Below are 24,999 nucleotides of genomic sequence, written 5' to 3'. Positions count from 1 at the left end.
GGCACGGTGCAGCCAAGGGGACATTAATCTCTCCTTACTCCACGTTAACAGACACTCACAACAGTAACCCACTGCCCTCTTCTGGTCGTGTTCTGGAAACACACACAGTTAGGCAAGATCGGACCCATAAATACAGTTTTTGCTGATGTTTTTTTTTAAAGAACAAATCCTCAAAAAAAAATTTTTTTTCCAAAGTGAAAAGATTTTTAAAAAATTTATAATACATGCCCTGTGAAATTTTCTCGTGAAATATTTATGTACGTTTGTAGTCTGGTCCATTTTTATCTTTTCTTCTTATGCTTCGCTATGAGGTAGACACTGATTACAGCTAACACCATGATGATCAGACCGATGGAGAACAGGACTGCCTTCAGCAGACAGATGGAGATGCCATCAGAAGGACTCTCTGAACCTGCAACACAGAAAACCATGACTTCACCACAAATTCAGATCCAGAATGTGACATTAAGCACAAGATGGTCAAAAGAAAACTACTAAGGTCTAAATTTGAATTTAAATAGCTTTAATAGCAATTTTTTTTTACTTTGTAACTTAGTGAACTCTAATTCAAAATACATGCAAGTACATGCATAAAAGGCTCCAAAAAGACCTTATGCAATACCATGTTTTAAGTTTTAAATATCATGTCAAACATAACAACAAACTACTTGTAAGCCTAACAAAAAGGTTCAAGATTTATGTTATTATTTTTATGAGCCAATGTTCCACATGTACTTATTTGTATTTTTTTAAGTTTGTGAACATATTTAATTGGAAACACTAAATTTTTATTTAAAGAAAAGAATTTCTCCCACTCTTTAAGTTTAATTCCAACCTATAAATTGAAATCAAGCACCAGAGGCTGTGACTTTCTTGGCTGATTCTCAGCAGGTCTGAGTGTCAGTGTCACATTTAAAAGTGGTGCTGATGTTAATTTAATATCTCAGTTTCTTTCTTTTTTTATCACTAGGAAGCTACTGACAAATTTGGTGGTATATCTGTGGTGGAGAGCATGTTAAAACACTACATCGAATACAATGCATGATAAAAATATTATGCAAATACTTCTTCCAAAAATGAATGGGTATTTTCCATTTGAAAAAGCGGCACTACTAATGGGAAGAAATTTATGAATGAACTGTAATTAATTATCAACATTATCTGCCCAGGTCTTTAACATTGGTTTTGACAGTTTAACTGAAATTCTATTTCAGATAAATAGAAGCAGACAAAAGATTTCATATGATTAATTTTGCACCGCTTGTTGTGGTTCTGTGCTTATATAATACTCAACATGCACCTTGGACTATGACCTTGTATTCAGCTACCCTTTGTGAGATTGTCTTTTATTCTTACCTGAAAGTGTCTTGCAGTAAGATGTTATCTTTTCTGTCTTGTGTTTCCAGCTCACTTGGTTGCTGTGATTACAGATAATGAAGTCTTGCTGCAAATAAATAATGAGAGTGGAAGAACGGGGCTTGGCTTTCAAGCTACCATTTTCTACATGAGAGCAGTTTTGGGTGTCACATCTAAACCTGCTGCTGATGTGAGAATCCACTGTGCTGCAGGTCACAGTGAGGTTACAGGAGTTTGAACTGCTGTCCACAGAGTCCACTGTCAGGTTAACTGTAGAAACTGGATCTGAGGAGCAACAACAGGCACAAAGAGATTTACAGCTGGTCTATGCTGCATGAGTATTTAACAGTTATAATAAAAAATATAAACCTACCTTGGACTATGACCTTGTATTCAGCTACCCTTTGGTTTTGTTCCCCACTTACTATTGCAATATAATCTCCACTGTCACTGTGTTGCACATTCTTCAACAGCAAAGAATTATTTTGTACAAAAATCTTAGCCCTGCCTTTATATGTGCCAAACACTATTGAATTAAGATAATTATTTTTAGCTACTATGTGAATGATATTAAATCTCCAGAAAAAATCTGCCCCTTCGGTGAGTGCAACAGAGCCTTTTATATCCAGAAGTAAGTCTTTTCCATGCTCCACGAACACATGTTCAGGCCCTAAATAAAGACAGATAATAATTATAATAATATCATACTAAAGTACATCCATGTTTACTGTTTCTGTTGGTTGCATGTGTTTTTGTTATAATCGCAAGTTGATTGAAAAAAAATGTCTTGATACATCAATACATACATCAATCAATCAATCACCCTTTAAAAACATCCCAGAAAGTCGATTCTGAACATCTTTCACTCAAAACGCAGAAGAACAGAATCAGCTTGTTGGGAATTGATCAGCAATTATTTTTTTTAGCAGTAAGCTAATTGTCTAAGGAGCTTGGAAAGAAAAGTGTCTGGACTTCTTCAGTTCATCTTCTTGAGTTCTAGGGTGAAATGGTGGAGAGGTCTGGGCATTCCTCAGACAAACTTAACAATGTAGTGTATGCTGTACAGTGTACATGGGTCATTTCACCTCAGGAAATTGCATGATAGGTGAGGCTAGGTTTTACAATGAGCTCACCTGAAACCTTGCCTGATTGTGACCTACATCCGTTTTCCCACCTTGGCTCGTGTGAACTGAAGAAACTTCTCGGATGAGAAGTGAAACATCTTCAAGCAACTTAAAGAAGTCCAGACGCTTTTCTTTCTAAGCTCCTTATACTATGATGACCTGGATGACTAAGAACCTTCACAGACAGTAAGTTAATTATTAATTCAAACAGTTTTTATAACAAAGTAGAAATTTACAGAATTGAATCAATTATAATTTGACAGAAACATCTAACCAATTAAAATCATTTTGGATGTCTTTGGTGGAATATCACTTAGTTAATACCATTTGCTTTGTCTTTGATAAACAAACAAATAAAAAAAAAGGTGCCCATGCTTACATAAAAATATTGCCAAATGCTAAACTAATATCCAATAGTACTGCTTCCAGTTCACCATACTGCAGGTCACAGCCTCAGCTGTCAGAAAAAGAGTTCACCCTCAGCTGACCTGTACTGTTATTTAAGATTTCTTTAACATATTTTCCACACTGTGCTTGGAGACATGTTGGAACAATTCTTCTCCAAGTACAAGTAAGTATTAAAATATCTAGAACAGGGGTCGGCAACCCTGGGCACACGTGCACAGGTGCTCCGGGAGTATGGGGTGTCTGGCCCTTTGCTACTGGCCATTCAGTCCTTATACAACAGTTGCAAGAGCTTGGTCCACTTAGCCTGCAATAAGTCGGACTCGTTCCTGGTGGGTGATGGGCTCGGCCAGGGCTGCCCTGAAAAGGGTGGAGTGCCCACTCCGGGTCTGGGACGAGACCCTGCCCCAAATGGAGGAGTTTAAGTATCTCAGGGTCTTGTTCACGAGTGATGGGAGCGGGAGATCGACAGACGGATTGGTGCAGCGGCTGCAGTGATGTGGACGCTGTACCGGTCTGTTGTGGTGAAGAGAGAGCTGAGCGTAAAAGCAAAGCTCAGTTTACTGGTCGAGCTACACCCCTACCCTTACCTATGGTCATGAGCTGTGGGTAGTGACCGAAAGAACGAGATCACGAATACAATCGGCGGAACTGGGTTTCCTCCGAAGGGTGGCCAACCTCTCTCTTAGAGATAGGGTGAGAAGTTCGGCCATTCAGGAGGGGCTCAGAGTAGAGTCACTTCTCCTCCACATCAAAAGGACCCAGTTGAGGGTGTTCGGGCATCTGACAAGGATGCCCCCTGGGCGCCTCCTCCGGGCATGTCCCACCGGGAGGCCCCGGGGCAGACCCAGGACACACTGGAGAGATATACTCCAGCGGCTAGCCTGGGAACGCCTTGGTGTTCCCCCGGGTAAGCTAGAGGAGGTGGCTTGGGAGAGGGAGGTCTGGGCTTCTCTGCTTGGGCTGCTGCCCCCGCGACCTGGCCCCGGATAAGCGGAAGAAAATGGATGGATGGATCATTCTCCAGGAAAGGATAAAAAACTGAAAACATCAGAAATACTGGGAACTTTCTTCCAGATTGTTCTTTTCAAAAAATATTGTGTCTGTTTCACAGAGACAAAAAATGTCAGTTGGTAAAATGCATGAGAGATGCATGGTAAAAAAAGACAGACTTCATGATAACAACTTTAGTTTATCATACGTGTTTTGTAACACTTTATAATAATGCCACTGCATTAAGCATTAGTGAGGTACTAGTAAGTTATTAGTAAGTGCTTAATTCATCCTTTATATTGTATATCATTATTCCATACAGATATAGATACAGAAATACAGACAATGTATGCTCAACTATGACTGCTACTACATCACTGCCAGTAACAATCATAACCATAGTTATAATCACAGTCATAATAATATATCTGTATTTATAAATGGCTTAGTAATGATATACGATTACCTAATTGCTAACACCTTACTAATGGTTACTAATGTGACCTTATTTTAAAGTGCTACTTTAATATGTAATCAAACAGAATGGGCAGTATTTTCATTAGTTGTCCTGCTTTAGTACAATTAACACAAACATCAGTGGAAATTCATGCAAGTAGACGCGCTGCATTTTGTTCTAACAAAATAACACATATATTAAGATTGTGTCTATTTAAAGAATAAAGAATAAAAAGTACTATTAAAAACTAGCGTTTTGTACCTTTGGCCTGTTATGATCTGTTTGATGAAAATAAAGCAGTTGACCTTGGTATTTTCATTCACAACTGGCTATTATTCTCCTACCTCTTGTCTCGGTGCAGGACAGCAGTGCAAGTATCACAAAGAAAATCATTGCAGACTCTTGAGCCTTCTAAACACATGCAACACCAGGGAAGTGGTTTATACCTATGACAGACCTACACAGGAAGCCCCTTTTTACAGCTGTTTATCCTTGATACAGACTAGCAGTGTAAAAGTAAACACATAAACTTTTCAAGTCCAATTTCCTTTCAAAGCAATGTTTCAAATTTAAAATCTGTCATGTTAAAAATGTTAATGAATTTTATTAAATTTGGTTATGTTTGGATTTAAGCACTTGAACTTAAATATTTAGCTCGCTAAATTTCCAGTGTTAGCCACAATAATTTTATGTCAAACCAAACGTCACATTTTCTGGTGGTTTTGTTACATAAATGCTACATAAAGTTGGAAAATGAAGTGTTATAGTTTAGCTCTGAGCTGACCACAGTTTCACAGCTGCACAGTCTTGCTACAGAAGAATTTGCTGAAAACATTTGTCGGCAGTTGTCAAAACAGATGTGGTTACACGTTCAAACTGCTTTCAGGTTACAGAAAGCAAATGTGCTGCAAGTGGTCAAAACAAATCAACACACAAGAAAAAAAAAACACAGCCTATTTTAACTTGATCTTTTTCTACATAAATTGTGAGTTACTTGAAAAATTGTTTGACAACAAACTGTTTTTCTTTGCTCGGTAGACTTCACTATGAGGTCGACACTGATAACAGGAAATACCATGAAGATCAAATTTGACATGTTTCCTTGTTTGATGGAGTAACCTTCTAAATATTTTAATGACTGTTCAATATGCAGATAATATAAATATATCTTTAAAAAGACTCTACAATATGATAACAGGTTTACTTCAACGTACTGTTGCTGTATATAAGGAGGCTCTGTCACCTGCCTTTTTTTGTTCACTGATGGTTGCATTTCCTGACATCTTTTGCTGCTCGCTGCCTGTTAGGCTGGACATGTACAGGCCCCCTAATGTGGTATATATGTTCTGCCCATTGCATAGGAGCTGTGGATGTCTGTCTGCCTAATCCAACTTGTTTGTGTACATAGAAGCCTCTTTCTTGTGGCATCTCCTGTTTGTGTTGCGTTGTGAAATTAGTACTACTTAACAACACAATCTACTACTAGTTTTTATACTGCTTCTATAGGTTTTGTAATCCCAGTTTCCAGAGGTTTGAAAACATGTTTTCTACAGGCCATGAGTTATTTTTTTCTGGAGCTTTATTAAGTTTTATTTAAGTTGAAAAATGATCATGAAGAGCATGGCACCTTCTTAAATGAGACTAGGTAGTAAAAACTATGTGTGAAGGAATGCAGAGTGATCAGCAGGCATTCCCAAGATGGTGCGGACTCTTGAGCTAAAACAAAAGTGAGCAGCTGCAGGCTAGATCTGAGGCAGAAATGCTGGGTTTCAGTGTCTTTATTATTTTAACAAATTTTAACAAATGATAGGTTTGAGCTGTTTACAAACAAATTAATTGATTTATTGAAATGAATAAACCAGTGAAAAAAAAACAGGAAAATACTGAGAATCACTTTGTGAATAATAACTCAACAGGCTAAAAAGGAATTGTTTTTAAAATAATCTGTATTCATATGTATTATGCTGATAACAACATTGATATTCATAAACAATGTTGGTATTTGTAAAAAAAATATTATACTTACTAATCATGTAAATTTCCTGCAGCTGTCATAGACGCCCACATGACGTCCATAAAAAATTACCCAGTCCAAATGTTGTCATGGCTGGATATTCAAATTGTGGACCTAGTTTGGACGTCATATAGATGTCCAGAAATGGTCATGGACCGATGGACCCAGTATAGAGATGATCTGCACCTGTATCCAACCCCCAATTTTAGTGGGTTTTTTTGTGTTGCTTTAGTTTGTGTGTTTGGTTCAGTGATATTATTTGGTTCAGCTGCATGTAGCTTTTATTTGGACACTACTCAGGCTTAAATGTGGCCTTAATAATTTTAGTGTGTGTGTGTGTGTGTGTGTGTGTGTGTGTGTGTGTGTGTGTGTGTGTGTGTGTGTGTGTGTGTGTGTGTGTGTGTACCTGTTTGAGGAGTGGTTAACTTTCTAAACTCTAAACTAAACTCTTAACTTTTAAATTAAGGATTGTTGTTGGGTCAAAGGATTTGTTCATGTAATTTTTAAGGTATTCTTTTCCTTTTTGTGTATAATTCTGCTGATTTTATTCCTTTTGCATCCAGGCTGAGACCTGAATGCAATGAAGGGTCTTTTGTGTGTCTGTGTGTGGTGCTGGGTTCCCTCACAATCAAATGCATGTGCACAAGTGCCTGAGTTGATCCGTTTATTTTTATTTGTTGAATCCCTCTCCCTCTCACGTTGACCATTCTAAGCTGCTGGTAAGCCTCAGTCCTGAACTCCCCTTTCCTTTGTGGCTGGATGTGTAGTTTTCAAAATGTTTTTTTCCCCCTTTCCTAAAAATAAGCTTAAACTTTTGAATTGTGGAATCATGTCTCTCACCTCATCTTAGTGCACCTTACCGATGCTCATTTCCTTGGGTGACATTCCCAAGGTGGTGTTGTTGACAACTTTTGGCTGCCCAAAAAAATGGGGGGAATAGTGAGTGTCACGGGCAAAGCATTAAAACTATTTTATTACTCTTGTGTTGCCACATTAGAAAGCTAAGTTATGAAGTAAGTAAAATGGAAAATTTTAACCTATATCATCTAATTTGACAATTTCTTCAGTTCAGGGGTCAGACCACAAAAAAGTTTTGTTTTCAAGATGAAATCTTCTGTAATATTATTAACATGAGCAACAAGCATTTTATTTACAAAGTGATACAGATTCCTTGTGTGATATTTGAGAATTTTTAATGTTTGCAAACACCCAAAATGTGTTAACCTGTGTAGTTATCTACCACCTGTATGTATAACCTCAACATTTTCTAAAACCATATAAGTTATATGTGTAAGTGGAAAGCCTCTTCTTTATTTTTGCTTCTTAATCTTCTCCATAATGTGGACACTGATGACAGCAATCACCATGATGATCAGACCAACAGAGAACACGACTGTCTTCACCACACAGATGGAGATACCTGCAGACATGAGCAGACATAATGAAACACACTAAATAAATTGGAAGTACAGTTTCTTTTGTCTGACTCAAGAAATCTTTTACATTTCAGAAATACAGGTAATTTATTTCTGAATGTATCCCAACTGTATTCAGCATTCCAGAGGAAAAAGCGAACCATTATTGTGACTAAATTAGATTCCAAAAATAAAAGAAACCAAAACTTCAGATGGGAAGCATCAGTAGGAAACTCACAGGCCTGAAAGCAAACAACATGGAGTGCAGCAAGTGACACCAATGACAAAGGACACAGGGAGGACTGAAGTGTATATACAGTTAGGTCCATATATATTTGGACACTGTACAATTGTTTTTTAACATGTTTATTGAAACATATTCTAATTACAGTTATATAATGGACATGGACATAATGTGTCCCACAGTCTTTTTAAAGGGGCCAAACTTAATTGGACAATTGACTCAAAGGTCATTTCATGGGCAGGTGTGAGCAATTCCTTCGTATGTTATTATCAATTAAGCAGATAAAAGGCCTGAAATTGATCTAAGATGTGGTGCTTGTGTTTGGAAAATTTTGCTGTGAACAGACAACATGCAGTCATAGGAGCTCTCCATGCAGGTGAAACAACATCCTTAAGCCGTGAAACAGAAAAATCCCATTTGAGAAACGGCTTTAAGATTAGGAGTGGCAAAATCTACAATTTGGTACATCCTGAGAAAGAAAGAAAGCACTGATGAACTCAGCAATAAAGAGAAGAAGGGCCCACAAACAAACAGCAACTGAAAGCCTCTGTAGTAAAGACTTGGCAGAGCATAAAAAGGGAGAAAACCCAGCATCTGGTGATGTCCATGAGTTGAAGACTTCATGGTGTCATTGCCAGCAAAGTATTAGAAATTAACATTTTATTTTCAGTTATTCAACTTTTCCGATTAATCTTGAGCTCCTCAAATGAATTCATTGTGAGGAACTAAAGATTTTTTAGTTCCTCACATTTTATACAGTCTTGTGTTCAACCCACTGAATTAAAGCTTAAAGTCTGCACTTCAACGACATCTGAGTTGTTTCATTTAAAGTTCATTATGGTAATGTTCCTGGTTGCTGTACTTACAAACAGTGATGGGAATAACGGCGTTAGAAGTAACAGCGTTACTATATGGCGTTACTTTTTTCAGTAACAAGTAATCTAACTAATTACTATTTCTATCGTTACAACGCCGTTACCGTTACTAACAAGAAAATGCGGTCACGTTACTACTTTTCAACAAACAGACGGTTGAAGCTGTGTTCGTCTTACTGCATGTAATATCAGTTGCATGGAAGTAGCTGACTACATAAGTAATCTGGCGCTACAGCTTTAAGCAGCTGCGCGCTTCCGCAGACGGCAATCACTTTCTGAGTCATGATAAACAATATATACACGTGTTTTTTCCTGAATAGTTTCGTCTCGTTTACTGTCTAAGGACAGCGCGAGCAAGCACTCTCTGCTTATGAGCAAAAAATAAAAAAACCTAAAAGCAGCCCTTTCGTGTTGGTGGAAAAATGTACAATGTTGACCAATGAAAATATGCTATGGCAACATGACATTTGGTTGTTTAGGAAGAGGAGGAAGTTTTAGGAGTGATGGAGAGAGAGAGAGAGAGAGAGCAGAAGATAGAGATAGAGCGAGATTTGTGACGTTTAGCGTGTTTGGAGCGTGTAGTATGCTGTCTTGTGTAGTTAGAGTGCTGTGTTGTGGATAGTTTGGTGTTGTGTGTCAGAACAATGAGGTGACAATTCAAGTATTTGGACTGGATTGTGGATGCTTTCTATCATAATCCAAAGATATGTAATTAGACATGGGGACAACATGCAAACATTACACAGCAAGTCCTTTAAAAATCTGGTTATTTCAGTTTTTCATTCATTATTATGACCGTTATTCTCACCTGTCTTTGTTTCACAGTAAGATTTGAGCACCTTCATGGTTTGATTCCAGCTCACTTGGTTGCTGTGATTACAGAAAATGGTGTCTTGCTGCAGGTAAACACTTAAAGAAGAAAGAATTTTTGTGGCCTTCAAATCCTTTTCTCCTGCATGAGAGCAGATTTTACCATCACATCTGAAACTACTGCTGATGTTAAAGTCCACTGTGCTGCAGGTCACAGTCAGGTTACAGGAGTCTGAGCTCCTGGACACAGACTCCACTGTCAGCTTGGCAGGAGTCACTGAATCTGGGGAACAATGGGTGTGAAAGTATTTAAAACACGTCTATGGCACGTTAACACTTCAAAATAATAATGAAAAACAAAACCTACCTTGAACTATGACCTTGTATTCAGCTACCCTTTGGTCTCGTCCCCAAACCACAACTGCAGTATAATCTCCACTGTCACTGTGTTGAACATTCTTTAATTTCAAAGAGTAATTTGGTCTAAACAGCTCAGCCCTTCCTGCATATTTGTTAAACACTACTGGATTGTTATTAAAAACACATTTAGCTATATTGTTACTGGAATTAAATCTCCAGAACAAATCTGTCTGTTCGTCAAGTTTAACAGTTTTCTCTATATCCAAGTGTAAGTCGTTTCCATGCAGCACAAACACGTGATGGAGACCTAAAAGAAAAGGAAAAACAAAAAATATCAGTCATGAACATCCAGCTACAATTATGTTAAATCAAACACAAATGCAACACAAAAAGGACCTGACACACGGCGTTGCAGTGTTGTGAAGGTTTCGTTTTTTTGTTATTTTTTTTCACCTCAGCTTTTCATCTGCCTTCTGCTGCTCTGCACACCTCACAAAGCACTTTGGTCAGGTGCTGGCAACCTACTCACACAGAGGGAGACATGATTGGACGATAGAGACCATCTTTTTTGGTCAACCTTGCCTGACACCACCTGCTGCTCCTCCCTATTGTTTGATTATTTTCAATATTCTTTAGTCACAGCTAACTGCTTGCGTTTGTTGCACCCACCAAACAATAATCAGTTTTATATTTCAGATAAAGCTGTTGGGGAAAACCTGAACTTGTTATGAGATACAGCTTCCATCTCACTTCGGACAGCCCACCTCTCATATCTTGAGATATGAGCAAATATATGACACCAATCTAGTCTAAATTAACAGCTGCGAAAGAGTTCCAGCAATCTTTCATTCTAGTTTATACGTCAACCAAATGTCAGGACATAGTCAGGATTACTTTGAAAGTTGCATTCTTGGTCTCCCACACACTTATAAAGCATATTTGTCATTTTTTTGTCCACCCGCACCTTTCAACTTTCTGATTCTCTGATTTAGTGCTCAGTGAGATAAAACTATTATAGTGGGTAACTGTTGTTTTTATTAGTGTTGATGTTGTAAGTGTTGTTACCAAATTTAACCAAAAATCATCAATGAAGGAATCAACCATGAAAAATGAAAAGAAGACTGAGATAAAGTTATACAACATTTGAAAGCCTTAACGTTAGCCTTTCAGACCCAAACTGTCTGTTTCTAGTCTGTAACTCCTCCTATCCTTCACCACTGTCAAACACTATTGCATCTTGATAATAACTGTTTTGGGTAGTCAATTAAGTTTATATTTCACTACTACAACAGATGGCAGATGTAAGTCCGTTCCATGAAGTGCAAGCACATTTTCAGACCCTATAAAGACCTAAAGAGACACGTAAGACGTAAAGTCTTCTACTCACACCTCATTTGTTTTTATTATTTTTATAGTGTTTTTTTTTTTTATCATGATTGGAAAATAATGGGGAATTTGTTGCTTTAAAATGAATTATTAAACAGCTCTAATACCTCTTTTATAACAGGGTAAGATTTCACACAGTTCACAGTGTTTTTAAGAGGTCAAAATATGAAAAGTTGTTAGCAGTTGCTCCTCAGCTATGCTACTTCTCTTTTATTAATTCAAAGCACATCTTCACCCAGGACAGAGAACTATTTTGAAAAAGATTATCTGAGACACAATGACATTTCTTCCACAGTGTTTTTTTCCTCCCCTCCCACCAAAAACAAAATTGGCCTGTTAGGACACACTGGTTTACCAAGGAACATAAGCTCATTGGATGTGCTTCGGATGTGTGTTGGTTTTATTTTCTTTCAGAACCAGGAAACTGAGTCACTGCAAGAAAGAGGAAGTGACTATTTTTAGATTGACTAACTTGTCAGAGCTTATTCAGCCTGTCAAAGACACAGCTCTCATTAAACTCTTGACTAATGTAGTTAGAGACATTAATCAAGTCTTTTACCTTCTGCAATAAAATGAAAGATACGTTTTGTAGTGAACTCTATTATAAAAGAAAACATTTGCCCTTTTCATCTTTGTCAGTTATGTCCCTGTTGAATTAAAGAAGCAGTTGTTATATACTGCTACTATATGTGTGCTCATATTTAGACATTTTTTCCTACCTTCAGCCTCAGTGCAGGACAGCAACACAAGAATCACAAAGAAAAACATTCTAGAGTCTCGAGGTTTCTCTGAAATGCAACAACGTGGAAGTGTTTTACACCACTGACAGCAGAACAGGGTCAGCCCCTTCTCACAACTGCATTCTTCCTCTATACAGACCAACAGTGCAAAAGTGAACTATCTGTGAGCTGTGCTAGTTTTAGCTCTCAGATAGCCATCGTTTCACAGTAACACTACCTTTGAGCAGAAAGAGACGACAAAACAGAAGCCATGACTCAGTCTGACAGTATCAGCCTGCACGAACAAACTTTTATTGATTTCTTCCTGCAGATTTTTGGGGTCATGTGTGAGAGTTAGTGAGCTAAGGTGCGAGTCCCGTGCACTGCAAGTCATGATGAGTTTACAGGAGTTTTAAAGACAGAGTCCAATCAAGCCGATCAAAGCAGAAGAGGTAATATAATGATCTGAATGCATTTAGGCTGCAGGAATTGACTTCATGAAATATCAGATGACTGTGGGTTTTTCATTGATAATGTAAAATTCTGGATTCAGATCTTGCTGGATTTATCCTGTACAGTAGTTACGAACATTCCAAAAATCCCCCCAACCAAAATGAATGAGAAATGTTTATATATTAACAGCTGAAAATAAAATTTCTAAACGTATGATCTCCCTGCAGCCCACATCACAAGTCACTCGCTGCCCTCTTCTGGTTACAGAAGAAAGTTCAGGGTTCAGAGATGTTAGTCCTGCATTGTGGAAAACAAATCAGAAACCCACTCCAGCCGATCCAAGAGCGAAGAAACTTGTATTTAAGAAAAAACTTAAAAAACACAATTTTCTTTACAAAGTGAGTCTTTATTTGTTATTCCTTGTTGGAGGGCAGGGATAGCTCACTAGGTAAAGTGTTAGCCCTGTGATCAGAAGGTCAGGGGTTTGATTCCCCTGAACGGCCACCTTGAAGTACCCCTGAGCAAGGTACTGCGCCCAATGGCAGCCCACTGCTTCACTGAGTGAATGGGTTAAATGCAGAGAGGTATTTCCCCACGTGGCTCAATAAAGCTTACCTAATTATTGTTCAGCACTTTTATGACAAATTTCTTTATTGACCCACAGAGAAAACAACCGTTTTTACCAAACAGATGGAGATACCATCAGCGAGACTCCCAGAACCTGCAAGACAAAGAAAATGTAAAACAAACAAACAAAAATAATCAAAAGGCCTTAAAGTTAAAAAAAGATTAAACTCTGAGTCAATCTGATGTAAAGAAAAATGAATTATTTTAACAGAACTTGACTAGTAGTGATTGTTTGTCTAAATGTTATAGACCAACAATGTACAAAGCAGGTATACAAATAACTTAATTTGCTTGTTTTACTCTTGAACTAGTAGTCAAAAACAATAAAATAGCATCCAGAAAAATATTAATTCTCTTTCTGTGAAGTTTTATTTCACTCTTGGTGTGAGAAGGTCACGTCAATAATTAATTTCTTTAAATGAAAGAAGTGTTATCTTAAGAAAAAAATCAAAATGATCATCATCAACATTTTCTCTTTCAGTCTTACCGGCAAGTAGTGCACAAAGATGTTCAATGTTCTTCATGTCTCTGGTCCAGCTGACCTGGTTGCTATGGTCACAGATGACTGATAGATTTGACAAGCAAACATGGAGAGAAGCACCTGACGTTGTAACCTCTGATTGCTCTCCTCCTTCCTGATAGCAGGTTGTGGTGTCACATGTAAAAATGCTGCTAATGTAAGCGTGCTTTGTGCTGCAGGTCATCATGAGGTTACACAAGTCTGAGCTGCTCGACACAGAATTGACGGTCAGGTCGACCGGTGACACTGGATCTGTGGGGGGAGGAGGTGTTTAAACTGTGCTGTCTATGAAGGGGTATGTTGTTCGTGTGAACTGACCATGTGAGATCCTCCGCCAGATGTACAGCTAGGAAACAGAAGCTGTTCACTCTTTCCACAGCAGCGCCATTGATGGTGATCAGGGTATGTACTTTACAACACCTCTAGAAGTCCACTATCATCTCTTCTGTTTTTGTGACATTGAGGGTGAGATGGTTCTCTTAGCAATAAAGTTTAAAGGCACTGAGATCCTCCTTCACAATGAAATAAGAGATACCAGTGGACATGCAGTCGTAGGTGTAGAGTGAGGACAGGAGAGAGCTCAATATACACCCCTCACGTAACACCGCGCTGCCATCTGCAAAGGCTGCGCAACGTCACACCAGTGACATCGGATACACAGGTCACACCTCGCTGCGGTCATACCCGTCATACTGCGATGCGTGACGTAACACTGTGCTGTCTATGAAGGTGTATGCTGTTTGTGTGAACCTAACATGTGAGATCCTGCGCCAGATGTAAACCTAGGAAACGGAAGCTGTTCCCTCTTTACACAGCAGTGCCGTTGATGGTGATTGGGGTATGTGCTCTCCTACACCTCCAGAAGTCCACGATCATTTCTTCTGGTTTTTTAATATTGAGGGTGAGTTGTAGTCTTAGCACTGGAGTAAAAAGGCACTGACATCCTCCTTGTAAACTGTCACTCACCGTTGCTGTGTCATCCGCAAACTTGAGAATAAAATTGTAGATTCTAGTGGCCGTGCAGGCGTAGGTGTAGAGTGAGGACAGGAGAGAGTTCAGTATACGCCCAGTTCACACTGCGCTGCCGTCATACCCGTCACACCACTTGCACCTTGCTGCTGTCTGTGAAGGTTATATGACGTCACATCAGTCACACAGATTAGAAACGCGCTGCCGTCACACCTGTCACACTGCCCGTCACACCTGTCACACCGTGCTGCCTGCGCGTTTTAACTGGCAGCGCGGTTTAACGGGTATCACAGTTTCACGGGTAGTGTGTTTTCATAGGCAGCGCGGTTTTACAGGTAGCGTGTTTTCACGGGCAGCGCGGTTTCACGGGTAGCGCGGTTTATCGGGTAGCGCGGTTTACCGGGTAGCGCGGTTTATCGGGTAGCGCGGTTTACCGGGTAGCGCGGTTTACCGGGTAGCGCGGTTTCCCGGGTAGCGCGGTTTCACGGGCAGCGCGGTTTAATGGGAAGCACGGTTTCATGGGCAGCATGGTTTCACGGGTACCACAGTGTCATGGGTAGCGCGGTTTGTCACTCCCGTCAAACTGTGCTGTCTATGAAGGGGTATGTTGTTCGTGTGAACTGACCATGTGAGATCCTCCGCCAGATGTACAGCTAGGAAACGGAAGCTGTTCAATCTTTCCACAGCAGCGCCATTGATGGTGTTCGGGGTTATGCTTTACTACACCTCTAGAAGTCCACTATCATCTCTTCTGTTTTTGTGACATTGAGGGTGAGATGGTACACCCCTGACGTAACACCGCACTGCCGTCTGATAAGGCTGAATGACTTCGCACCGGTCACACCGCACTGCCGTCACACTCGTCATACCACTCAGCGTGACATAACAAGGTGCTGCTGTCTGCGAAGGTTGCATGACGTCACATCGGTCATACAGATTAGAAACACCCTGCCGTCACACCCGACACACTGTGCGTCACACCCATCACACCGTGCTGCCTGCGCGGTTTGACTGGCAGCGCGGTTTAAGGGAGAACAGACACTTTTTGAGGAAAACAATTTTCTAGTGCTTGTGTTCACAATCTACATACAACATACAACTTTGACTCGTGCTTCGCTCGAGGCATGTTGGCATATGACAGGAGGGGCAAACAGTTGCTACCTTCCTGTCTTAGTTCCCATAGCAAAGGTAACACCTTTTTCAAGTAGGTGTTGGACAGTCACATCAGCCGGTGGGGTTTTCCTCACTCTTGGAAGTCTCATTGCTGCTCAGTTTGGGGCTTTCACTGTAGTATAAGCTCTCTCTTTTACGTGTAGCATAACCCCAGAGGTCTCAGGTAGATCTAGTGAAGTCTCCAAAGTTTGGATAACTTCCAGGCTGGGAAGCTTCCCATCGACATGACAAATAAAATCTTTTTTCTTAAAGATGACTGACAGTGGCCCTACTCCCTTTGATACTGTAAGATGTATGAGCATGTTTTCACGGGCTGCACAGTTTCGTGGGCAGCATGGTTCCGCGGTTACCGCAGTGTCACCGGTAGCGCGGTTTGTCACTGTCGTGAAACTGCACTGTCTATGAAGGGGTATGTTGTTCGTGTGAACTGACCATGTCAGATCCTCTGCCAGATGTACAGCTAGGAAACGGAAGCTGTTCTCTCTTTCCACAGCACATCGGGATATGTGCTTTACAACACCTCTAGAAGTCCACGATCATCTCTTCTGTTTTTGTGATATTGAGGGTGAGATGGTTCTCTTAGCAATAAAGTTTAAAGGCACTGAGATCCTCCTTGTAACCGTCACCAACCACTGTTGTGTCATCCGCAAACTTCACAATGAATTAGGAGATATTAGTGGCCGTGCAGTCGTAGGTGTAGAGTGAGTACATGAGAGTTCAGTATCCACCCCTGACGTAACACCAAGCTACCGTCTGCGAAGGGTGCATGACACTACACCGGTCAAACCGCGCTGCTGTCACACCAGTCAGATCCGGGATTAACCTTTGGTGATAAGACCCACCATTGTTGTATGGTCCGCAAACTTGACAATGAAATCAGAGATACTAGTGGCCGTGCAGTCGTAGGTGTAGAGTGAGGACAGGAGAGAGCGCAGTATACACCCCTGACGCTACACCGACCTGCCGTCTGCGATGGTTGTATGACGTAACAACGCACTGCCCTCTGCGAAGGCTGCATGACGTCACACTGGTCACACCGGTCACACCGCGCTGCTGTCACACCGGTCACACTGCGCTGCGGTCATACCCGTCATACTGCGATGCGTGACGTAACACTGTGCTGTCTATGAAGGTGTATGCTGTTTGTGTGAACTTACCATGTGAGATCCTGCGCCAGATGTAAACCTAGGAAACGGAAGCTGTTCCCTCTTTACACAGCAGTGCCGTTGATGGTGATTGGGGTATGTGCTCTCCTACACCTCCAGAAGTCCACGATCATTTCTTCTGGTTTTTTAATATTGAGGGTGAGTTGTAGTCTTAGCACTGGAGTAAAAAGGCACTGACATCCTCCTTGTAAACTGTCACTCACCGTTGCTGTGTCATCCGCAAACTTGAGAATGAAATTGTAGATTCTAGTGGCCGTGCAGGCGTAGGTGTAGAGTGAGGACAGGAGAGAGTTCAGTATACGCCCAGTTCACACTGCGCTGCCGTCATACCCGTCACACCACTTGCACCTTGCTGCTGTCTGTGAAGGTTATATGACGTCACATCAGTCACACAGATTAGAAACGCGCTGCCGTCACACCTGTCACACTGCCCGTCACACCTGTCACACCGTGCTGCCTGCGCGTTTTAACTGGCAGCGCGGTTTAACGGGTATCACAGTTTCACGGGTAGTGTGTTTTCACGGGCAGCGCGGTTTCACAGGTAGCGCGGTTTACCGGGTAGCGCGGTTTATCGGGTAGCGCGGTTTACCGGGTAGCGCGGTTTATCGGGTAGCGCGGTTTACCGGGTAGCGCGGTTTCCCGGGAAGCCTGGTTTCATGGGCAGCATGGTTTCACGGGTACCACAGTGTCATGGGTAGCGCGGTTTGTCACTCCCGTTAAACTGCACTGTCTATGAAGGGGTATGTTGTTCGTGTGAACTGACCATGTCAGATCCTCTGCCAGATGTACAGCTAGGAAACGGAAGCTGTTCTCCCTTTCCACGGCACATCGGGGTATGTGCTTTACAACACCTCTAGAAGTCCACGATCATCTCTTCTGTTTTTGTGATATTGAGGGTGAGATGGTTCTCTTAGCAATAAAGTTTAAAGGCACTGAGATCCTCCTTGTAACCGTCACCAACCACTGTTGTGTCATCCAACAGAGCAATTTTAGAACTATAAGATGATAAGCTGTGTGTCTTTTTTATAACAGTGACATGGTTGTATTTACCTTAATTAAACGAGTTGTCAGTCGCAGTAAACCAGCAAAAAAACTCAAGCAGCCGGGCTACATAAAAAGTGTAGGGGGCGTGTGGGCGGGAGCGTTACACAGTCGCTCCACCTAAAGTCACTACTGCGCAGACTCTGTCTTCAAATTTGCAAGATGGCAGCTTCCACAAGCGGGGTATTTTGGCTTCATTTTTTGCACAATGGTAGGAGGCGGGGTCGCGTCGTCCATGTTTTCTACAGTCAATGGAGCTGACCATGTGTTCACACCGTTCACACCAGTGACCCAGTTCACACCGCGCTGCCGTTACACCTGTCACACCAGTCGCACCTTGATGCTGTCTGCGAAAATTGTATGACATCACATCAGTCACACAGATTAGAAATGCGCTGCCATCACACCGGTCACACTGCCCGTCATGCAGTGCTGCCTGCGTGGTTTAGTTGGCAGCGCAGCTTAACGGGTATCACGGTTTCACGGGTAGAGCGTTTTCATGGGCAGCATGGTTTCACGGGTACCGCAGTGTCACGGGTAGCGCAGTTTGTCACTCCCGTTAAAGGAAAATACGCATCAGTGGTTACTCTCCATCAATGTGCAACAAGTTGCAATACTTACCCTGAACCGTGATGTTGTATTCAGTTAATATTACTTTATCTTGAGGCCCTATCACTTGTGCAGTATAAACTCCACTGTCTGCCTCTTGAAGATTCTTCAGTTTCACAGAGTGATTTCTCACAGAAAACTCAACCCTTCCAAAGTAATCATCAGTGACTGTTGGGTCTCTACCAAGTGAAAATGTTATTAAATTATTGTCAACCTTAAATGTCCACTTAAAAATAAACAAATATTTTTGGAATTTCATCTTCCTTCAAATCAAGAAGTACATCCTTTCTCTTCTGTACAAACACAAACGTCACAGCACCCTGGAGAGAATAGAAGTCACATAATAGAATATCAGTGAAATATAATTTTAATCATTATTAATAATTTTGTAAATTTGTGCAGAAGAAATGAAATGAAAGAATGAAAGAAATCCATCCACATTAATATCACATTTATCACAGTTTTCACTGTGATAACACCATTGCTTACTGAGTAAGACCCTTAGGATCAGAGATTAAGATTTTTTAAACACAGGGCCGATCCAGCCTTCCTGTATTGGGGTGCTGGTCCCACAAGATCAACAAACATTAAAATAATAGAAAAACACAGGTCGTCCACTGCCCTCTGCTGGTGATATCAAAGAAACACATAGACTAGACCAGACTAGAATAGAATAGAATAGAATAGAATAGAATAGAATAGAATAGAATAGAATCAAATAGAATAGAATAACGCTTTATTGCCATTGTACAAATACAACAAAATTAAGGTGCTGCACACCAAATGTTTAGAATCAAGATTGATATATACCAAACATTCAAAAGTCAAAAACCTGCTTAGCCTCCCAATCACTGTTTTCCTAAGATTAACTCCTAAAAAGCATTTTAACATCAGCAAAAAGCAGTTCTATTTATAAACTAAGCATTTGGTGGACTTCATTGACAGCTAATCATACATCCCCTGTGGGGTTCATGTAAAGGTACATGAACAGTTTTATGGGTAGATGTGCATCCCTTTTTTTCTCTAGTTTTGCATCTGAAATTTCTCTATGAGGTGAACAGTGATGACAGCAAAGACCATGATGATCAGACCAACAGAGAACACGACTGTCTTCACCATACAGAAGGAGACACCGTCAGAGAAACTCTCAGAACCTGAAACACAGAGCAAAACCAGACTTTGCCTTTACCGCACATTGGGAAAGGATAAAACCAGTAATACCTCTCACTGGATGTGGATACCATTTGATTCACAATGTAATTTTTGATGTATGTGTTTTAGAGCCTGTAATAAAACAACATATGTTGAAAGTACTAAAGCTGTACCAAAAAAACAGGTTACCATTCACTAAATATTCAGTTATAATGATATTGATTAATTACTTACTGGTTCTTTTGTTTGTTTTTCACACATGCAGACAATAACATAATGCATGTTTGCATGTTATCCAAATGTTTTTAGGCTTACAGTGAATTTCCAGGCTGGAAAATGTTATCAGAAAAAAAAAAATCTGCTTATCTGACTTACCAACATTTCGAGGACAAAAATGTCCAATCTCTATCATATCCTTGGTCCAGTTTACTTCATTGCTGTAGTTACATATGATGGATCCATCTGACATGTAGACATGAAGAGAAACGGACCACCACCAGGTCTCTCTTTGTTCTCCTCCCTCTTGATGGCAAGTTTTGTTATTACATTTAAAAGTGCTGTTGATGTTAAAGTTATATGTACTGCAGGTCACAGTAAGGTTACAGGAGTATGAGCTGTTGAACATGGAGTCCACTATCAGGTTAACTGGAGACAATGGATCTGGAGGCAGATATACGACATCCAAAGTTTTAGTAATATAGCAGCAGCCCAGCACTGGTTTTGATTGTTAACATACCTACAATAAAATAATTCATCCGCTTCCTCGGGAATGTCTCCTTCCATGCCGAATTCATACTCGGAACCATAATCAGAAAAATCGACTGCACTCCAGTCTTTCGCTTCCGTTAAGTCTAATTCAGTCCGGTTACTAATATCAAAGTCAGATTCCACAACATCCTCCTCTCCAAACACAGGATGTGACCCTTTAAAACATTAAATGTGACAGTACCAAACAAATCAAACACAATAGGTTTATAGTCAATGAATCTTCTAAAATTTCTTAACTTCAGAATTCATACAAACAGAATTTAACAGTATTTTAAGAACTTCCATCTTCATTGTCATGTAGTTTAGGAAAACAACACATTGCTTTTAAATTTCTTTATTTAAGACTCCATTTATAACAAATTTGGTAAATGTACTGACTAGTTTAATGTAGATGGAGGCAACTGTCGCTTGCCTCCATCAGTGTGTGAATGTGTGTGTGAATGGGTGGATGACTGGGTGTGTAAAGCGCTTTGGGGTCCCTAGAGGGGACTAGTAAAAGTGCTATACAAATACAGGCCATTTACCATTTACCATAGTTATTGAATAGATCTTGTCAGTGTTTATGGCCCACATGCAGTACTTGAGTGAAATTTCATGTTAGATTTACAACCTGAGTTATTAAATCAGATTTTAGTCAACATCGTGTATCTTGACAAATCTACTTTTAGACTTCAAACAATGAAGTAAACAATTTTAAAAACAATATATCTTCTTCCATACTACTTTGATCAAATTGCACATTCATATAGGTTAACCATATGTATATATACTCAGTTCTGCTCCAAGTCTGTATTAAATGATCAAGTCATAAATCTCACATGATATTTACATTTAATTAGAAAGTTTCCTACCGAGTGTCTCAGAACAGAACAGCAGTGCCACCATCACAGCAAAAGACATGGTTGAATCTCTAACTTCTTTGACTCCAAAATGTGGAACTGTGAACGAATGAAAGCATGACAGTGTTATAACTGTCTCACTTTTTTTCTTTTTTCACAACTACTGGCTGCAGTCTTATAGGGCAAAAGTAAGCACAAACCCTGTTTTATTGCTTGATTTTGTGTATTAACTTACCTGAAACCCCATTAAAGAATGCATATGAATTAACATTTTGCTTTAATGCACAAACAATGCATTAATTAAAGCTTCAACATTTGAGGCATTTTTTGTTGAAAATCACAATCAAAGATATCAGGCACATCTTGTAATGAGTAAAAAACCAAAAACAAACAAAAACATCTCCCAGATCCACTCACAGGTTTAGCCACAAAGTTTCCTTTGTCACAGTTAAAAGGAACAGGTCCCCATTTTATCTGAAGGGCCAAACATATGATGTAGACATTATACTTTATTCTTAGTTAACTATTAGTAAAACATTTAGAATTCAACAGAATGAAAATGTCTTACTGTTATTGCTCAGCATTTTAATTTTCCCCATGAACTATAGAAATGAAAAAGATATAAACATGACGGTTGAAATTGTTTCAGACTATCTGCTTTTTAACATATACTATTGAAGTTTAGTCCTCACAGGTGATGTAAGATTGCATTCACTTTTAAATAGCTTCATTTACAGTGACTTCTTTAAGATTTTTAGGATGTAACACCCTTTACATTTTACATGTTAAGCAAAAATACTTGCACGAAAAAACAGAAATGTAACACAAGTAAAAGGAAGTGGCATCTTTTCACAGATCGAGAACAAGAAAGAAATAAAATTAGCAGAACAGCAGACAAGCTTGCTTTTGCCATACTTCAGTTTGCACCCCCGAACCTCGTAACACACTCAAATAGATGTGTTTTTTCCATAATTTTCTCACAAAATAATGTCAAAACATATGACCGTCTTTCAACAAAAGCAAAATTATTCTTTCTTAAAAGATTCTTTATACGATTGTAGTTCAATATACAGATAGTACGTAATAACCCAGTTTTAGTATATATGTGTTTCCAGTCATAGAATAAGATACAATGAAGGTTTGCTCTTTCCATGTTTGTGAGTTTTGCCTTAATGTTCAGTTTGAGAAAAACTGAACTGACAAAAAAAGAAGCACCAATTATTTCTATAAGTGTTAACATTTACTCATTTATCATTCATCATTTAATCAAAAAGAAAAATGATGTTGAGTCTCAAGCTTTCTACAATCAAGAAGTGAAACTATGAAGTGTTTCCAGAGAGACACAGGACCAGGCCCGTCTCACAGCTGTGTTATTTATGAACTTCCCGTCAATGCCTTGTTTCACTGCTTCAATTCTGTCAGTAGCTACTAAAACACTTTGACAAAACAGTTTTGTATCTGAATTTCAATGAGACATTTTTAGGACACTACAAAAAATTGGCAGCATATTATATTGAATATTCTTTTACATGTTTTTATATATTTGGTTACTTTTTAATTCACCCAAACTTTATCAGCTTGCTGCATTTGGAAAGATAACCAATTCTCATTTGAGGTATATATTTCTGTACTCTTTCCCCATTCTTAGGTTACTTTAAATGTTAAATGAACATAACGCTTGTTAAATTGGTGGTGGAACTATTTCTTTATATTTTGACTATTTCTTAAACATTCAAAATAATACAAAGAGGAAAGTGATTGAAGCAGAATAACTTCTGAGATATCAGAGATCGATAGGTTTGTTTTTGATGATTTTAAATTAGTTTAAGATGGACGTGTTCACTAGCTGCATTCCTTTTGGGTTTAGAACTTTGTAGTTATTAGTTGACCCCCCTCACACTGAAGAAACATCTAAAACGTGCTCTCTGGAATCTGAAATACTTCTTTTGCATTTGCTTCCTACATAAAATCTCAGAAAACAGCTATCAGGTTCAACAAGCATCAACCAGCATTTATTCATTTTTTTCAGTCCTGTTTCTAAAATTTCAAAAATCATGTTAATGGTTGCTTTAGTGTTAATTAAATTAACTGCAGGTGCACTAGAGAGGCAGAAATGATAGAACTAACAAAACAGCAATAGTTTTACAGGCCACTGGCATTTTATCCCTCATGTTTTCTGATTGTTTTTCTAACCATTGTGTCAGGGCTCTGTGTGCGGGCAGGTGGAGATGTGGATCCAAGTGCAGGACTCTGAGATGGAAATATAACTGAAAACCACAGCTTTATTGCTGGCACCAACAAAACAGAAACCAAACATGAAAACACTAACTGGAACACACAGGCAGGATCTGAGGGTAAGACGCGACACCGAGCACAGGAAAACACAGGGCTTAAATACACAGGGTAGTAATGAGGGAATGGGCAACAGGAGGGAGAAACCAGAACAAAAAACAAGGAGCACAAGAGTCCAAAAACGCAGGAAAGCACACCAAAAACTAAATGAAACTAGAGCTCAAGAGTCCATGAAAAGTTCAGGGGGCTGGCCGTGCGGACAGCAACGGCGGCGAGGTGATGTAGAAGTCGCAGGGGATTATTCAGCAGGTGACGACTGAACAGGCTTCCCCGGACCATCAGCAGATGTGAGGATGTGCTGGACGGGCTCCTCGGGCCCTCCAGCTGGAGTAGATACAGGACCAGAGGCAATAGGGACCCCTGGCTGAGGGTGAAGATGAGTGGCTGACTGAGCAGATGATAACGCTAATGATTCCTCCACTAACTGAGCTACTGACTGGGTTATGGACTGTAACAAAGCTTGCAGAAAATCTGATTGTGGTAGCACCTGAGCTACGGATAGCGGGGGTGAAGACTGAGCTATGGGTGACTGAACTTGAGATGAAAGTGGTGGTGCTGGAGTTGGTCATTGGGCTACAGGCGGCTGCTGAGCAGGAAACACTGGACACTGAGCTATGGGCGGCTGCCATAAAGGTTGTAGTGATGGTGACTGAGCTAATCCTCCTGAGCCTTCTGAACACGAGAAAAACTGCTGGAAGGGCTCACCTGAGCCTCCAGCTGACACAGGAATGGGTGCCGGCACCAGCTGAACACCAACCCCTCCCACCCAAGGAACTGAAACGGGTGGAGGGGAACGCTGGACCCGAGCTACCCTAGGAGCAGAAACAGGAGGAGAGAGAAGCTCAGGAACGGTCTCAAGATCCCCAATATTGCCAACTGGGTCTGGGCATATAGCCTTAGCAGAGTGGGCAACCTCAGAAACATTCAACTGGGACACAGAACAGTCCCTGGGAAGAGCCACAGTTTTAATAGATTGTAGAGAGGTGCAACTTGAGTCCTTAAATGTCCTTGGGGAACAGACAGCCTCTTCCTTCAGAGAGCCTAAGTTACAGCCTGCAATTTCTGTCCCTACCAACTGCCTGTGCCCCTGCTGAAAAGCACATGGCTGAAAGGCTGGCTTAGAAACATTAACCACCTCCCTTTCAGCTGACTTGAAAACAGAACTTGAAGCC

General features: G+C 40.2%; 3 protein-coding genes across 4 annotated transcripts; all 3 read right to left on the bottom strand.

Annotated features, from left to right (window-relative positions):
* Positions 1 to 281: 281 nt before the first annotated feature.
* LOC148097691 (CD48 antigen-like) lies at positions 282 to 4,728 on the bottom strand. Of its 2 annotated transcripts, none has more exons than XM_087831827.1 (4): positions 4,680 to 4,728; positions 1,730 to 2,026; positions 1,357 to 1,641; positions 282 to 412 (listed from the first exon to the last, which is right to left on the bottom strand). In XM_087831827.1, the coding sequence occupies exons 1-4, from the start codon at positions 4,726 to 4,728 to the stop codon at positions 282 to 284; spliced, it is 762 nt and encodes a 253-aa protein (XP_087687953.1). The 2 variants fall into 2 exon arrangements, with proteins under 2 accessions (XP_087687953.1, XP_087687954.1); XM_087831828.1 differs by having other exon boundaries at positions 1,372 to 1,641.
* Positions 4,729 to 7,530: 2,802 nt separating this feature from the next.
* On the bottom strand, positions 7,531 to 12,227 carry LOC148097690 (uncharacterized). Its single transcript, XM_087831749.1, has 4 exons — positions 12,159 to 12,227; positions 10,061 to 10,360; positions 9,692 to 9,976; positions 7,531 to 7,769 (listed from the first exon to the last, which is right to left on the bottom strand). The coding sequence occupies exons 1-4, from the start codon at positions 12,205 to 12,207 to the stop codon at positions 7,660 to 7,662; spliced, it is 744 nt and encodes a 247-aa protein (XP_087687875.1). The 5' UTR covers positions 12,208 to 12,227; the 3' UTR covers positions 7,531 to 7,659.
* A 7,216-nt stretch (positions 12,228 to 19,443) lies between these two features.
* On the bottom strand, positions 19,444 to 21,543 carry LOC102799598 (uncharacterized). Its single transcript, XM_006792370.2, has 4 exons — positions 21,488 to 21,543; positions 20,609 to 20,791; positions 20,244 to 20,528; positions 19,444 to 19,870 (listed from the first exon to the last, which is right to left on the bottom strand). Exons 1-4 carry the CDS (start codon positions 21,534 to 21,536, stop codon positions 19,740 to 19,742), a joined length of 648 nt encoding a protein of 215 aa, XP_006792433.1. The 5' UTR covers positions 21,537 to 21,543; the 3' UTR covers positions 19,444 to 19,739.
* Positions 21,544 to 24,999: the final 3,456 nt, after the last annotated feature.

Source organism: Neolamprologus brichardi, chromosome 18 (genome assembly GCF_056152115.1).
Source record: "Neolamprologus brichardi isolate AB-2024 chromosome 18, ASM5615211v1, whole genome shotgun sequence".
NCBI lineage: Eukaryota > Metazoa > Chordata > Actinopteri > Cichliformes > Cichlidae > Neolamprologus > Neolamprologus brichardi.
This window is presented reverse-complemented; position numbering and strand designations above follow the sequence as displayed.

Bases quoted from the DNA above. Each gene is read 5' to 3' on its own strand.
- LOC148097691 (XM_087831827.1), bottom strand. From the start codon at position 4,728: ATGATTTTCTTTGTGATACTTGCACTGCTGTCCTGCACCGAGACAAGA. The intron at 2,027-4,679 runs GTAGGAGAATAA...GTCTTTATTTAG, and splicing joins GTCCTGCACCGAGACAAGAG to GGCCTGAACATGTGTTCGTG. The intron at 413-1,356 runs GTAAGAATAAAA...TCTGTGTTGCAG, and splicing joins TTACTGCAAGACACTTTCAG to GTTCAGAGAGTCCTTCTGAT.
- LOC148097690 (XM_087831749.1), bottom strand. From the start codon at position 12,207: ATGTTTTTCTTTGTGATTCTTGTGTTGCTGTCCTGCACTGAGGCTGAA. The intron at 10,361-12,158 runs GTAGGAAAAAAT...CTTTTCTTTTAG, and splicing joins GTCCTGCACTGAGGCTGAAG to GTCTCCATCACGTGTTTGTG. The intron at 9,977-10,060 runs GTAGGTTTTGTT...ATTGTTCCCCAG, and splicing joins ATACAAGGTCATAGTTCAAG to ATTCAGTGACTCCTGCCAAG.
- LOC102799598 (XM_006792370.2), bottom strand. From the start codon at position 21,536: ATGTCTTTTGCTGTGATGGTGGCACTGCTGTTCTGTTCTGAGACACTC. The intron at 20,792-21,487 runs GTAGGAAACTTT...AATGTTTTAAAG, and splicing joins GTTCTGTTCTGAGACACTCG to GGTCACATCCTGTGTTTGGA. The intron at 20,529-20,608 runs GTAGGTATGTTA...ATCTGCCTCCAG, and splicing joins AGCGGATGAATTATTTTATT to ATCCATTGTCTCCAGTTAAC.